This window comes from Lynx canadensis, chromosome D2 (assembly GCF_007474595.2).
Source record: "Lynx canadensis isolate LIC74 chromosome D2, mLynCan4.pri.v2, whole genome shotgun sequence".
In the NCBI taxonomy this organism is placed as follows: domain Eukaryota; kingdom Metazoa; phylum Chordata; class Mammalia; order Carnivora; family Felidae; genus Lynx; species Lynx canadensis.
In genome coordinates, this window is record NC_044313.2 from 44,501,183 (window position 1) to 44,515,964 (window position 14,782).

A 14,782-nucleotide genomic window follows, 5' to 3' on the forward strand; every position below is an offset into this window, starting at 1 on the left:
ATTAAAAAGAAATAAGTAAAATAAAACAGAAAACACAGAAGGGAGGGCGATGTTAATAGCCAAAAAATAAGCTTCAACCTTTGCCTCAAATTCATGCTGATACCTCATAATTTTCCAAATTCCCATAAATGAATTTTTATTTGAATAAATCACATTTCCTAATTTTAACTGCTTAAAATTTCTCCCTTTTGGACCTTTCATACTTCACATGGATAAAGATAATTTACAAAAAAAAATTGATGTGAATCAAAAATCAGGGAAAATCCATGGAGAAGGCATAAAAGTGACTGATTGACAATATTAATATCTCTTTTTCATTAATATTAGCTTTTTTTGGGTGACTTTTCAAAAAAGATAAAATATAACCAACTTACCAGGTGTACTTAAGTACATAATATAACATAAACACTGTTTAGGAAAGCAGATTTAATGTAAACAAAAATTTTCTTAAGTCAATTACTAAATCATTAGAAATGTTAGTAAATCATGCATATTCAAAAGCCATTTTCTTCTGTACTGTAAAGCAATTGGATGAATTATAAAACCATATTAGTTGTTAAAAAATACCCTTGAAGAATGATTAAAAAGACTTCTTTTAGATGACAGTGAAATGCAATCAAAGTTTTTTGATTAGGAAATATTTAAAGAAATGTGCAATGGTCTAGTAAGCCTGCTCCCTCAATAGTATGCATCTGGCCATATCACTGTAGGAACTGTGTACTTTTTTTTTTTTAACATAACTAGATTAAAAAAATTGTTATTCATATATCTCAAGGTCACTAAAAAAGAAAATACATTAAAGGCAGATGCATGTCAGCAGGTCTGGGTCACTGGCAATAGGTTTAAACAGTATTAGAATGAAATTAACTTCGGGTAGTTTTCCTAAGGCTCTAAGTAGATGTCTATTCACATGCAGTCAAAGGAAGAGTTAATTAAGAGAAGAGAGCCCAGGGAGTGCTGATTTAGCACATGCCTGCAGGTCACTCTGGACAGGAGAGAGGGTGCTGGGGAAGGGATAGGTCATGCAGAAGGGCAATACCATGAAGGGGAAGCCAGAGCAGGATAGGAGTGAGAGACACAGACTCACTCTGTCTGCGGTGCGGCGGAACAGTCCGTGGGATCCCCTGGAAGGAGCCCTGCCAAGGAGAGAAGGAGGGAGCAGAATACCCACCCTGTGCAGAGAGAGATGGGGTGGGGAGGTATAATAAAAAAGGGAACCGAAAAATAGAGAAACCAAAGTCATACTTTAAAAAAAAAAAATAACAATAGTGTTAATAAGAAGACAGATTTCATTTTTTTAAACATAGGTAGTTCAAATGATTAAAATACATCATAATCGAAAATTAGGTATTTTTCATATATTAAAAAATTATTTTCCCCTAATATTTATAGTTAACACATAAGAAATAAAAAATATATATTCTTCCTGGTATACATTACATTTATCATTATAGCTTTTTTTACAACAGCAGATTCCAGTCTTTTGCAAAATTTGAAAGCATTTAAAAGGGGAGATACACTTTTAAGTATTAAACACAGAAATTGCATCAATTATATAAATCAGGCAGCAAAAAAAACTATCATACAAAAAATGTTTACTTCTTTTTAAATCATAGGTTTTCAGAAGATTAACAGGTAAAATAAAGAACACTGGTTGAAGATAGCAGAACCAACACAGCATTAAAAAGACTGAGAATGTTTTGAGAGTGAGTACTGTCAAGAATGTGACATACAGGCCACAGGTTAAACATGCATGCTTTTTTTTTTTTAATTTATTTTTTTTAATTTACATTCCAGTTAGTTATCATATAGTGCAACAATGATTTCAGGAGAGGATTCCTTGAAGCCCCTTACCCATTTAGCCCATCCACCCCTCCCACAACCCCTCCAGCAACCCTCTGTTTGTTCTCCATATTTAAGAGTCTCTTCTGTTTTGTCCCCCTCCCTGTTTTTATATTATTTTTGCTCCCCTTCCCTTATGTTCATCTGTTTTCCATCTTAAAGTCCTCATATAAGTGAAGTCATATGATATTTGTCTTTCTCTGACTAATTTCGCTTAGCATAATACCCTCTAGTTCCATCCACATAGTTACAAATGGCAAGATTTCATTCTTTTTGATTGCCTAGTAATACTCCATTGTATATATATATACCATATCTTCTTTATCCATTCATCCATCGATGGACATTTGGGCTCTTTCCGTACTTTGGCTATTGTTGATAGTGCTGCTATAAACATGGGGGTGCATGTGTCCCTTCAAAACAGCATACCTGTATTCCTTGGATAAATACCTAGTAGTGCAATTGCTGGGTTGTAGGGTAGTTCTATTTTTAATTTTTTCAGGAACCTCCATACTGTTTTCTAGAGTGCAGGCATGCTTTTTAAAATGAATAATTTATGGCTTCTTAGATTTACTTAATAACAGATTATCAGAATTGGAATACACCTGCAATGGCATTTACTTCAGTCTCCTCACTTGGGTCATCAAGCAAGAAAAAATTTATTCAATGTCCCACAAATAGGACAAAATTGGGTCTCAGGTCTGTTCCTGGCCTCCTCACCAACTGAATTACATCCACAAATAAAACTATTAAAACACTAACAAATCATCAAGGAAAATGAGCTGTAAATCACTATACCCAGTTCAATTTGCAAAAGAAAGTATGAATAATTTTAGACCAATTAATTGGACAGAGAAATAATTTATTAGAAGATTACTAATATAGTTTATTAGTGTTTACAGTTTTCATAAACACTAGTCCAAATAAATTTTTTCCCACTTGTTTATCAATATTTCTTGGCTCAGTTCAATATAATCAGGTATTCCTTTAAATTTAAGAGTAATCGTAGCTACACTGCTCATATAAAACAAAAACAAAATGATCCACTTTCTATGTTAATGAAGAGGAAAAACAGCTCCAAGGAACCACATGGAATTAATGATCTTTAGAATATCCTAGTTAAATAAGATCCTACCTTTTGAAATTATCTTTTCTCCACTAACTTGGCCATAGATGTTTGCAAAAATAGCTTACAAAATATTTAATAGGGTGATGATCCCCAGTGCTCTCCAAAAATATTACCTGATACAATTCTATTTTGCTGTTTTAGAAATGTTTTGGTTCAAAACCTTTACACAAAACAAGTCCTCAACCAAGAAGGGACATGCACTTTTCCTATGAGTATCACCAAGGCCAGCCACTGCTCTGGGTAAAGACACTTTCAGATAGGGATTTTGTACATAAGCTAAACTAGCAGTCAGGGATTCCTTTTCAAAGAAATAAATTCTCTCTGGAGTTCTGTGAATATAGTACTAACTGGGAGCCAGGGGAACTGTGTTTTTCTTTGGATCTTCCATAAGTCCTGCAACCTTGAAAAAGTCACTGATTTTTCTGAGCCTCAGTTTCATCATTTGTAAGATGAAAGACTGGAATGTGCTATAGAATGAATTATTTGTGTTCCCCCAAAATTTGATGGTGAGATGTATTTCCCCAGTGTGACGGTATCTGGAGGTAGCGACTTTGGGAGGTGATTAAGGCATGGGGGTGGAACCCTCATGAATGGAATTAGTGCCCTTATTAAAAAAAACAACAGCAGCAGCAACAACAACAACACAGAAAGCTCCCTAATCCCATCTACCATGAGAAGACATGATGAGATGACTGTCTACTATGAAGGCCCTCACCAGAAACTGAATCTGCCAGTGTCTTTGATCCTCGGCCTCTCAGCCCCCAAATCCATGGGAGATGGATTTCTATTGTTTATAAGCCACCCAATCTACGGTATTCTGTTATAGCTTCCCAAGCAGACTAAGACAGAATAGTTTATCTCTAAGAAACTTCTCACTTTTAGTTCTTATCACTCACATACCTGTCCTAATCCCTACTCCAGTCATTTTTATCCTTTAATTGTATAATTCTACATATATGGCTTTTGAAACAACTTTGTATCAAATGGTCTCTCATGATAATTCATTATTTCTTTGAAATACTTTTAGTGTAAGTATCTGTCATGATACCTAAAAATCTGACAGGAGTTTTTTGTTTTTTTGTTTTTAATTTTTTAATGTTTCTTTATTTTTTGAGAGAGAGACAGACAGAGCATGAGCCAGGGAAAGGCACAGAGAGAGGGAGACACAGAATCCAAAGTAAGCTCCAGGCTCTTAGCTGTTATGACAGTACAGTGCCCCATGAGGGGCTTGATCCATGGACCATGAGATCATGAACTGAGCCCAAGTCAGAAGCTTAACTGACTGAGCCACCCCGGCACCCCAAACCTGGCAGGAGTTTTAAAGGATGTTAAATGTCCTACCTTCTTTACCTGGCACACAGCAGGCTCTTAATAACTGTTTATGGATTTAAACTGCATTAAATGAAGTTACTGTATTTACCTAGAGATGAAGCTATAATATTAGGCCTGAATGCATATTACAAGCACCTAAGAATCTTAGAAATAAAACTGATGACACCCATCTTCACTCACCCAAGAGAAACAAACCATCATCTGTGGGACAGGTTTGAGCATGAGAGGGAAAGAGAGACAACCTTGTGAAATAAACACATAAATAGCTCTGCCTGATACTGCCAAGGGGCACCCATTTAATAAACTGTTTGAACAGTTGTCATTTGAGTTTATGACTAGAAAGACAAAAAATATTACTCATTTTACTTACTTCACTTTTCCACTTTTCCACCTCCATCTGCCCAATTCCTATCCAGCCTTCCAAGCCCATTTCAAACCCATTCTCTAGAAGCTTTTCTGGATTCTACCTAAATTAACTATGATCACTCTTGTTTATAAACACCCACATCATTTGGTGGTACTTGTCTCAGGGAATTTTTCTTCTGCTTTTCATTATATTGATTTGAATATTTCTATTATTCTTCTATTAAATATAAGCATCTTGAGAGTAATAATAGCTTTCTTACTTTCCTTGGTGTCAATCATAGCTTCATTAAGAGATGTTCACAGAAAAAGCAAGAGTGGCTATACTAATATCAAATAAAGGAAGATTCAGAGAAAACTTCCAGGCATAAAAAATTACCTTATAAAATGATAAAAGGGTCAATCTACCAAAAAGACATAGTGATCCTAAATGTATATGCACCAAACTACAGAACTGTGTAACACACGAAACAAAAACTGACAGAACTGAACGGCCAAATCCACAATTACAGCTGGAGAATCTAACACCCCTCTCTTAATAATTGATAAAACAACTAGACAATAAAATCAACAGTGATACCGAGGACTCAAGGACATCATCAACAATCAGGATCTAATCAATGTTTATAGAATACTCCATCCAGCAACAGCAAAATATGCATTCTTTTTAAGAGTCCATAGATCACTTACCACCTTTACCAGTCTAGGCGATAAAACAAACCACAACAACTAAAAGAAAAACTGCACAAAAGGTGTTTTTTTTTTTTTTTAATTTTTTTTTTCAACGTTTATTTATTTTTTTTGGGACAGAGAGAGACAGAGCATGAACGGGGGAGGGGCAGAGAGAGAGGGAGACACAGAATTGGAAACGGGCTCCAGGCTCTGAGCCATCAGCCCAGAGCCTGATGCGGGGCTCGAACTCACGGACCGCAAGATCGTGACCTGGCTGAAGTCGGACGCTTAACCGACTGCGCCACCCAGGCGCCCCTAAAGGTGTTTTTTTAATATAAAGGGGACATTAAAAAAAAAGTTTATTAATATATTTATTTAGAGAGAAAGAGCATGAAAGTGAGTGGAGGAGGAGCAGAGAGAGAGAGAGAGAGAATCTCAAGCAGGCTCCATGCTATCAGTGCCAGCACAGAACCTGTCATGGAGCTCGAACCCATGAACCATGAGATCATGACCTGAGCTGAAATCAAGAGTCAGATGCTTAACTGACTGATCAACCCAGGTGTCCCACACAGAATGTGTGTGTGTTTTAAAGGAATGAAGTTCTTTGTTTTTTAAAGTTTATATACTCATTTTCAGAGAGACAAAGAGAGAGAGACTGAGAGACAGAGAAAAAAATGGAGAAGGGGCAGAAAGAGAGGGAGGAGAGAATCCTAAGCAGGCTCCATGCTCAGCATGGAGCCCAACGTGGGGCTCAATCCCACCACCCTGGGATCGTGACCTGAGCTGAAATCAAGAGTCAGATGCTTAACTGATTGAGCCACCCAGGCGCCTCCAGAATGTGTTTTTGACCACCATGGAATCAAATTAGAAATCCAAAACAGAAAAATGACAGAAAAATTTCCGAACACTTGGTTACTCAACAATTCATGGATTAAAGAAATCTCAAAGGAAATTAAACACACATGCGTGCGCACATGCACACACACTGAATACAAAAGAAACACATACTGAAAGTTGTGGAACACAGCTAAAGTAGTGACAGAAAAGAGAAAAAAAAAAAACCCACAAATCAACAAGCTGAACTGCACCTTAAGAAACTTGGGGAAAAAAAACCCAAAATAAACCAAAAATGAGTAGAAAGAAGGGGGCGCCTGGGTGGCTCAGTCGGTTAAGCATCCGACTTCAGCTCAGGTCACGATCTCGCGGTCCATGAGTTCGAGCCCCGCGCGGGGCTCTGGGCTAATGGCTCAGAGCCTGGAGCCTGCTTCGGATTCTGTTTCCCTTTCTTTCTGCCCCTCCCCCGTTCATGCTCTCTGTCTGTCTCAAAAATAAATACACGTTAAAAAAAAAAAGAAAAGAAAAAAATGAGTAGAAAGAAAGATACAATGAAGAGCAGAAACTACTGAAACTGAACACAGAAAAACAGAGGTAATCAAAGAGATAAAAAGTTGGTTCTTTGAAAAGTTCAACAAAATTGACAGATCACTGCAAATGATAAAGAATATCAAAGAGAAGACTTAAATTAGCAAAATTAGGAATGAAACAGGGTATCAATACAGATCCTCCAGCCATTAAAAAGACGGCAAGACAATATTATGCACAACTTTATAGTCATAAATTTGACAAAAGAAGATATGGATGAATTCATCAAAACCACAAACTATGAAAACTCATCTGAGTTGAAAGAAATCACTTGAATAGGTCTATAACAATTAAAAAACTCCCCCAGGGGCACCTGGGTGGCTCAGTCAGTTGAGCGTTTGTTCGACTCTTGATCTCACCTTAGGTCATGATCTGACAGCTTGTGATATCGAGCCTGCTTGGGATTCTCTCTCTCCCTCTGTTTCTGCCCCTTCCCAGCTCATGCTCTTTCTCTCTCTCTCTCTCTCAAAATAAATAATAAATAAACTTAAACCCTGCCCCCCGCAAAAGAAATCTCCAGGCCTAGGTGGTTCACTGGAGAATTCCACCAAGTGTTTAAACAATTAATACCAATTCTACACAATCTCTTCCAGAAAACAGAACTAGAGGAAAAAATACTTTCCCACTCATTTATGAGGCTAGAATTACCCTAAAACAAAGCCAGACAAAGATAGTACACCCCCACCCCAAAACAACAATTACTCCTCACAAATATAAATGTAAACAATCCTTAATACCAGTGAATAATTCAGAAATACATAAAAGAATTATATACCATGACTAAATGGGGTTTAGGTCCACAAGATTGATTCAAAAACAATGAATGCAATCAGTAGGCTAAAGCAAAAAAAAAACACAAAACAACAAAACAAAACATATGTTCGTATATATTAGTATAGCAAAAGCATTTAACAAAATCAACACACATTCATGATGAAAACTCTCAGCAAACGAAGAATAGAAAGGAAGTTCCTCAACTAGCATCTTTCAAATATCTATAGCTAACATTCATTTAACGGTGAAAGACTGAATGCTTTTCTCCGTAAATCAGGAACACGGCAAGAATGCCCACCTTCATAATTCTTATTCAACTTACTACTGGAAGTTCTAACCAGTGGCATAATGCAAGCAAAGAAAAGATATATAGATCAAAAAGTAAAAACACTGTTCATATTTGCAGATGACAGGATAGTCCATGTAGAAAATCCAGATCTACAGGAAAAACTCCCAGAACTTGTGGGTTTAATAAGTTCATAGGATACAAGATCCATATACAAAAATCAATTGTATTTCTAAATACCAGCAATGAACACATGAAACTTAAATTTAAAAGACAATGCCATTTATAATAACTCAAATTGATGAAATACATAATAAATCTAAGCATATGAAGAACTTGTATTCTAAAAACTAGAAAATGTTGGTTAAAGAAATAAAAAATGATTTAAATTAATGGAGAGCTATACCTTATTCATGGATGGGAAGACTCAACATATATTAAAGATGTTAACTCCAAAATTATATTTAAGTATAACACATTTTCTGTCAAAATCCTGGCAAGAATTTTTGTAGATAAACACACGCTAATTCTAAAATTATGTGGAAAAGCAAATAAATTAGAATATATAAACGATTATAAAAAAGAAAAAGTAGGAGGAATCACTCAAGACTTTTTATATAGTTACAGCAATCAAGACAGTGAGGTATTGGTGGAGGGGTAGATACATAGATAAATGGAACAGAGAAATCAGAAGCAGATCCCCACAAGTATATAGTTGACTGATTTTTGACAAAAACACAAAAGTAATTCAACAGAGAAAGGGTCGTATGCATGTATGTACGTATGTATGTATGAATGTACTTATTTATTTTAGGTAGGCTTCATACCCAGTGCAGAGCTCAATGCAAGTTCAAACTCAGGACCCCAAGATCAAGACTTGAGCTGAGATCAAGAGTTGGATGCTTAACTGACTGAGCCACCCAGGTGCCCCATAGAAAGTATAGTCTTTTTTAACAAATGGTGCAAAGCAACTGGATACTGGAAGGAAAATAATGAACCTTGACCTAAACCTCATATCTTACATAAAAATTAAGTCAAGATGGATCACAGATTCAAATGCAGAATGTAGAAGTATAAACATCTTCGATGGAAACAAACTTTTCAACGTCTTGGGCTTGGTGAAACATTTAGGCATAACACAAAAAGCACAATCCATGAAAGACAAAAAATATTCATAAATTGGACTTCATCAAAATTAAGATATTTTACTCTTAAATTACTCTGTGAGGAAGATTTCCCCAATAAGGGGAAAATTCTTGCAAACCACATACTTTACTCTTATGTAAGGACTTGGATAATATATCAAGAACTCTCAAAATTCAACATTAAAAAAATTAAAAATCGAGTTACAAAATGGGAAGACATGAAGATGTATTTCAAGAAGAAAATGGCAAGTTAAATACACAAAAGACATTAGCACCATTAGCCATTATGGAAATAGAAATTAAAACCACACTGATATATCACTAGACACTTAGCAGAATGGCTAAAATTAAAAAAATAACACTGCTAAATACTAATAGAGATGTAAAGAAACCAGGGGTACCTGGGAGGCTGTCAGTTAAGTGTCTGACTCTTGATTTTGGCTCAGGTCACGATCCCACAGTTTCGTGAGTTCAAGCCCCATGTTGGGCTCTGCACAGACAGTGCAGAGCCTGCTTGGGATTCTCTCTCTCCCTTTCTCTGCCCCTCCCCCACTCGTACTATCTCTCTCTCAAAAATAGATAAATTTAAAAAAATATGCAGAGAAACTGTATCTCTCATACAATGTTGATGAGAATCTGTTCCAGCAGTTGTTCTGATAAGCAGTTTGGGAGTTTCTTTGAGAACTAAATACAGAGTTACCATATGACCCAGAATGCACACTCTGGGCATTTATCCCAGAGAAATGAAAATTTCCTCTACACAAATACTCGCAGCAGCTTTATTTGTAATAGCCCAAAACTGGAAATGATCAAGATGTCTTTCAATAGATAAAGTGGTTAAACAAACTATAGAACATCCATATCATGGAATACTACTTGGCAATAAAAAGGAGCAAATTACTGATAGACACAACTTCTTGGATGAATTTCCTTATGCTGAGTGAAAAAAGTCAATCTCAGGGTGCCTGGGTGGCTCAGCTGGTTGAGCGTCTGACTTTGGCTCAGTTCATGATCTTCATGGGTTCAAGCCCCGCATCAGGCTCTGTGCTGACAGCTCAGAGCCTGAAGTCTGCTTTGAATTCTGTGTTTCCCCCTTTCTCTGCCCCTCCCCTACTCGTGCTCTCTCAAAAAATAAAATAATATGTTAGAAAATTTTTTAAAAAGCCAATCTCAAAAGGTCACACACTATATAATATCACTTACATAAAATTCTTGAAATCACCAAATTAAAGGTATGGAAAAACAGATAGTGGCTGCCAGGAGTTAGGAATGGTAGAGGAAGGGAATGGTCCTGACTCTTAAAAGGTAGAACACAAGGCAAAACTTCATAGTGGTACAATAATTCTGTATCTTAAATATGGTGGTTGTTGCTGGAATCTAAGCAGTAATAAAATGGCATAGAACTACAAAAATACTAATGTCAGTTTCCTGGCTTTGATATTGTATTGTAACTACATAAAGTGTAACCATTGTGGGATAATGGGTGAACCATACAAGGGATCTTTCTGTACTATTTTTGTAACTTTTTATAATCTGTGAGTATTTAAAATAAAAAGTAAAAAAAAAAAGAGAAGAATAAAACCATAATGCACTTTAGAGTAATACAGAGGAAAACTATTTAAAATGCTGATTACATTGGTAGGGAGAGAAAGAAAACATGTTTAAAGATATTCTCATCTCTATAAAGGTAATTTCCCTGAGTATGAAAATAAGAAAGACTATGTACTCCTTTTAACAGTAAACAACTGAATTAGCTATAAAATAAATACACGACTAACTAAACCTTGAGATCAGGCAACTTCAGAAACAACAGATATCTGAGCAACACTAAGCAGCAGCACTAAGAGTAGGCACTGGCTCCCCATGATTCTATATCTATTAGTAGTGTTTCCACAACAAAAGAGAACTTGTAGAGAAGAACCTAACTTAGAAACTTAGAAGATTTAGGATTTATAAGATGTAAGGAAAGGGTGAGAGACCTGGTCTTCAGCAAAAAGACAGCAGAAGCAAAGCAAGTTCCCAAATGCATGGAGCTGTTCCAGCAGTGAGTGCTGGAACACACTACACTCCTGAACTGAAGTCTGCCGTTAGTCATGGAAATTGTATGATGGAGTTGAAAGCCAGAAGGTCTAGTCCCCAAATCTGGAACACATGTCCACTATCCTCTGGTCCAGGAAGAAGAGCCTCATTCTCCTGTCCTCTCAGGTGTCCTTTGCTATCTGCTCATGAATATCATAAACTAAGAATCAGGCAATGTCTTTGATTTAGCATCCAAAACCCTTAGCACACTGGGACTGAAATATAGAACAAACTAATCAAAGTTCACTGAATGAATGAATAAATGGCTCTATGGTTTAAAAGCTGAAGGAATGTACTATTTATTTATTTATTTATTTATTTATTTATTTATTTGCTCAATTCCTGCTACTTAGTTCAGGTTTAAAGCCTAATCTAATGACCTCCACACAGAACTGAATTATGGCTGGTCTGAAAGGAAATGTACTCTAAATGCAAAATACCCCCCAAATGTCAAAGACTTAGTACCAGTAAAAAATAAAAAATCAGAATGTAAAATATCTCAATATCTTCTTTATATTGCTTTCATGCTCAAATAGTACTCTTGGGTTAATAAAATGTTTTATTAAAATTAATTCCACAGGGGGCCTGGGTGGCTCAGTTGGTTAGGTGTATGACTCTGGATTTCAGCTCAGGTCATGATCTCACAGTTTTGTGAGATTGAACCCCGCATTGAGAGCGTCCCTGTGGCAGTGTGGAGTCTGCTTGAGACTGTCTCTCTCTCCTCTCTCCGCCCTTCCCTTCACGCCTCTCATATGTGTGCTCTCTCTCTCTCTCAAAATAAATAAATAAACTTAAAAAAATTAAATCTGCTTGTTCCGTTTTCACTCTAATTTGGATACTAGGACATTTACAAATGTGGGTCACAGTATATTTCTACTGGGGCACTAATCTAGAAGGCAGCAAGTGCCTAATTCTGTCTTAGTTGATGCCAAGAAGTCATGAAGTTCCCTAAGCTCTAACCAAGAAAGTACCTTTTGCTCATCGAAATCTACTTTAAATCTTCTGATGACTTTTAAAACGAAATGGTAGATATGAGATGCTTTCTGCTAGAGAAACCACAATGGTTGTGTATAAAAACTAAGAGCAGTAGGTATGCATATGAATATATTCAATCCAAAGGGAAAAATAAAATCTACTTATAGAAAAACATGCCTGGGATATCTGACAAACAGTTTAATAATATGCATGATATTCTAATTACACTTTAAAATTGGTGGGACATAAAAAAAACAGAAACAAAAACAAAATAAGGAAAAAAAAAAACCCCTGAAAAACAGAAGTGTCTGAACTCAGGGTTTTAGAGACAACTTCATTTTTCTCAAGATAAAGCCTACTGAGACCAAGTCTTCACATAAAAACATTTGTGTGAGGGCCGCATGAGTGGCTCAGTTGGTTGGACGTCCGACTCTTGATTTTGGCTCAGATCATGATCTCACCGTTGGTGAGATTGAGCCCCATGTCTAGCTCACTGACAGCACGAAGCCTGCTTGGGATCCTGTCCTCACCCTCCGTCCCTTCCTTTGCTCTCTCTCTCTCTCTCTCTCTCCTCAAATAAATAAACTTAAAAAACAGAACAACCATTTGTGTGAACTCTGTGTGGGATAAGGCAAGGAACTGTGAGCCAATTCTGTCAGAACACTTGTAGCTCTCCCTTCAAACAGCTTTTTCTTAATGCAGAGGTGAGAACACACAAGACCTTCCACCTGAAGTTAAGAGTGTGGGGGATTTTTATCTTAGCAATGAGGAGATAAAACTTTTCCTGATTCATGATTAGTTTGCTTATTTCTCCCTCTTCTGGGAGAGCTTAGGAAACTTCCTTAGGAAACTTACTTGCTCCCAAAGGATTTGTAGCACTTGGCACTGCAACAGTGAACTTTCCTAGTAGATAAAGCTTTATCAGTAAAGATTTCTGTCCATACACTCAAGTCCCCCCTATGCTCTTTTTTTTTTTTATATGAAATTTATTGACAAATTGGTTTCCATTCAACACCCAGTGCTCATCCCAAAAGGTGCCCTCCTCAATACCCATCACCCACCCTCCCCTCCCTCCCACCCCCCATCAACCCTCAGTTTGTTCTCAGTTTTTAACAGTCTCTTATGCTTTGGCTCTCTCCCACTCTAACGTCCTTTTTTTTTTTTTTTTCCTTCCCCCTATGCTCTTAATCTACATCTCTAGCTAATTTCTCCTGATTAATTTCATCTGAAAGACTGATTTGATCAAGATGCTTTTTTTTTTGTTTTTTGAGAGAGAGAGAGAGAGAGAGAGAGAGAGAGAAGGAGAAAGGGGCAGAGAAGACCAAAGAGAGAGAATCTTCAGCAGGCTCCACATTCAGTGTGGAGCCTAATGTGGGGCTCGATCCCATGATGCTGGGATCAGATGCTAAGCTGACTGAGCCACCCAGATGCCCTGATCATTTGCTTCGAGAAACCTAATAGGATCATCCATTTCTCACTAATTGCTATCATTAAATTTCTAAGAGCAAAATCTCTTTATGTCCTGCCTACACCCTTGATGTACAAGTCAGTAAATTAAAATTCTATATCACACAAATGAAATGGATCCCAGTAGTAGAAAACTTTGGTGGTATCATTTGTTTTTTTAACTATAGTATAGGTAAACTTCGCTTCTATCAGTGGATACTTTAAACAAAGTTTTAAAACTTCCTTTTATAATTCTGGCATTTGGTACTGGAGGGCACAGATTTAGATACCCTTAAATTTACAACTAGATAAGTCACTCAGTTGCTAAGATAGTCATATTTAATTTGTTCTTAGCCTTGAAAAACAATTCTATTTTTCAGTTAATGGTTTCAGATGTGTCCACGAAAGTTATAGTGTAACTGTTTAAAAATCAGTGTAAAGATACACATAATAGAATTCTTATTGTGTTGCCATAAATACATGCAGCTAGAATGTGATGTCTCAGCTATACAAGTGGCTCCTGTTAGTATTTGGGTCACTGGAACACAGGCCATATTCAATGGTCAATATCTAAAAATGACTAACATTAATAATTTAAAAATAGTTATATGATCACATTGTAATTATTTGTTTAAAATTTTTTTAATGTTTATTTATTTTTGAGACAGAGAGAGAGAGAGCATGAACGGGGGAGGGTCAGAGAGAGGGAGACACAGAATCTGAAACAGGCTCCAGGCTCTGAGCTGTCAGCCCAGAGCCCGACACGGGGCTCGAACTCACGGACCACGAGATCATGACCTGAGCCGAAGTCGGACGCTCAACCGAATGAGCCACCCAGGCGCCCCTAATTATTTGTTTAAACAGCAAAGTATACGTATATTTCACTTAAAATACTTCTAGTGGCATACGTTATATATAAGCAATTAGTGAATATAAATAAATAAAAGAACTCTACAAAGAAACAAATCCTTTAATTCCCTTCAAAAATATATAGGAGTAATAATATAACACTTACCCAATTGGGAGAAAATGGCATACCAAAGTATAAAATCAGGTCATTATTCTCACGTAAAAATTAACTAATAATTATGCTGCCCACTCCCAAATCAGGAAGGCATAGCGTAAAAGAAAAAGGACTTAGGAGAGTGTCCTCTTAAGACAAACCTTTAGGTTGTAATGTTCCTTTCATTTAATTTTTCATCTTCTCTCCCAAGCAAGAAAAAAAAAGGAAGGGAGTGGAGTTCTCTAATAGTTACATATATCATGCTGCTAGGAACTAGACAAACTACTTTTCCTTTGAAAATTATAAACGGTTGA

The 14,782-nt window shown here is 36.6% G+C and overlaps 1 protein-coding gene across 5 annotated transcripts in view; it reads right to left on the reverse strand.

The window, feature by feature from the left end:
- CCSER2 (coiled-coil serine rich protein 2) overlaps positions 1-14,782 on the reverse strand; it is a 194,829-nt gene that overhangs the window by 16,137 nt on the left and 163,910 nt on the right. For 2 of the 5 annotated variants that reach the window (XM_030334535.2, XM_030334534.2), the window contains exon 10: positions 1,088-1,172. The exons of 2 other annotated variants lie outside the window; for them this stretch is intronic. In XM_030334535.2, coding sequence (XP_030190395.1) covers positions 1,088-1,172 — 85 coding nt within the window. Of the gene's footprint in view, positions 1-1,039; positions 1,173-14,782 lie in introns of all 5 variants that reach the window. One more of the 5 variants, XM_030334533.2, reaches the window with a different exon arrangement.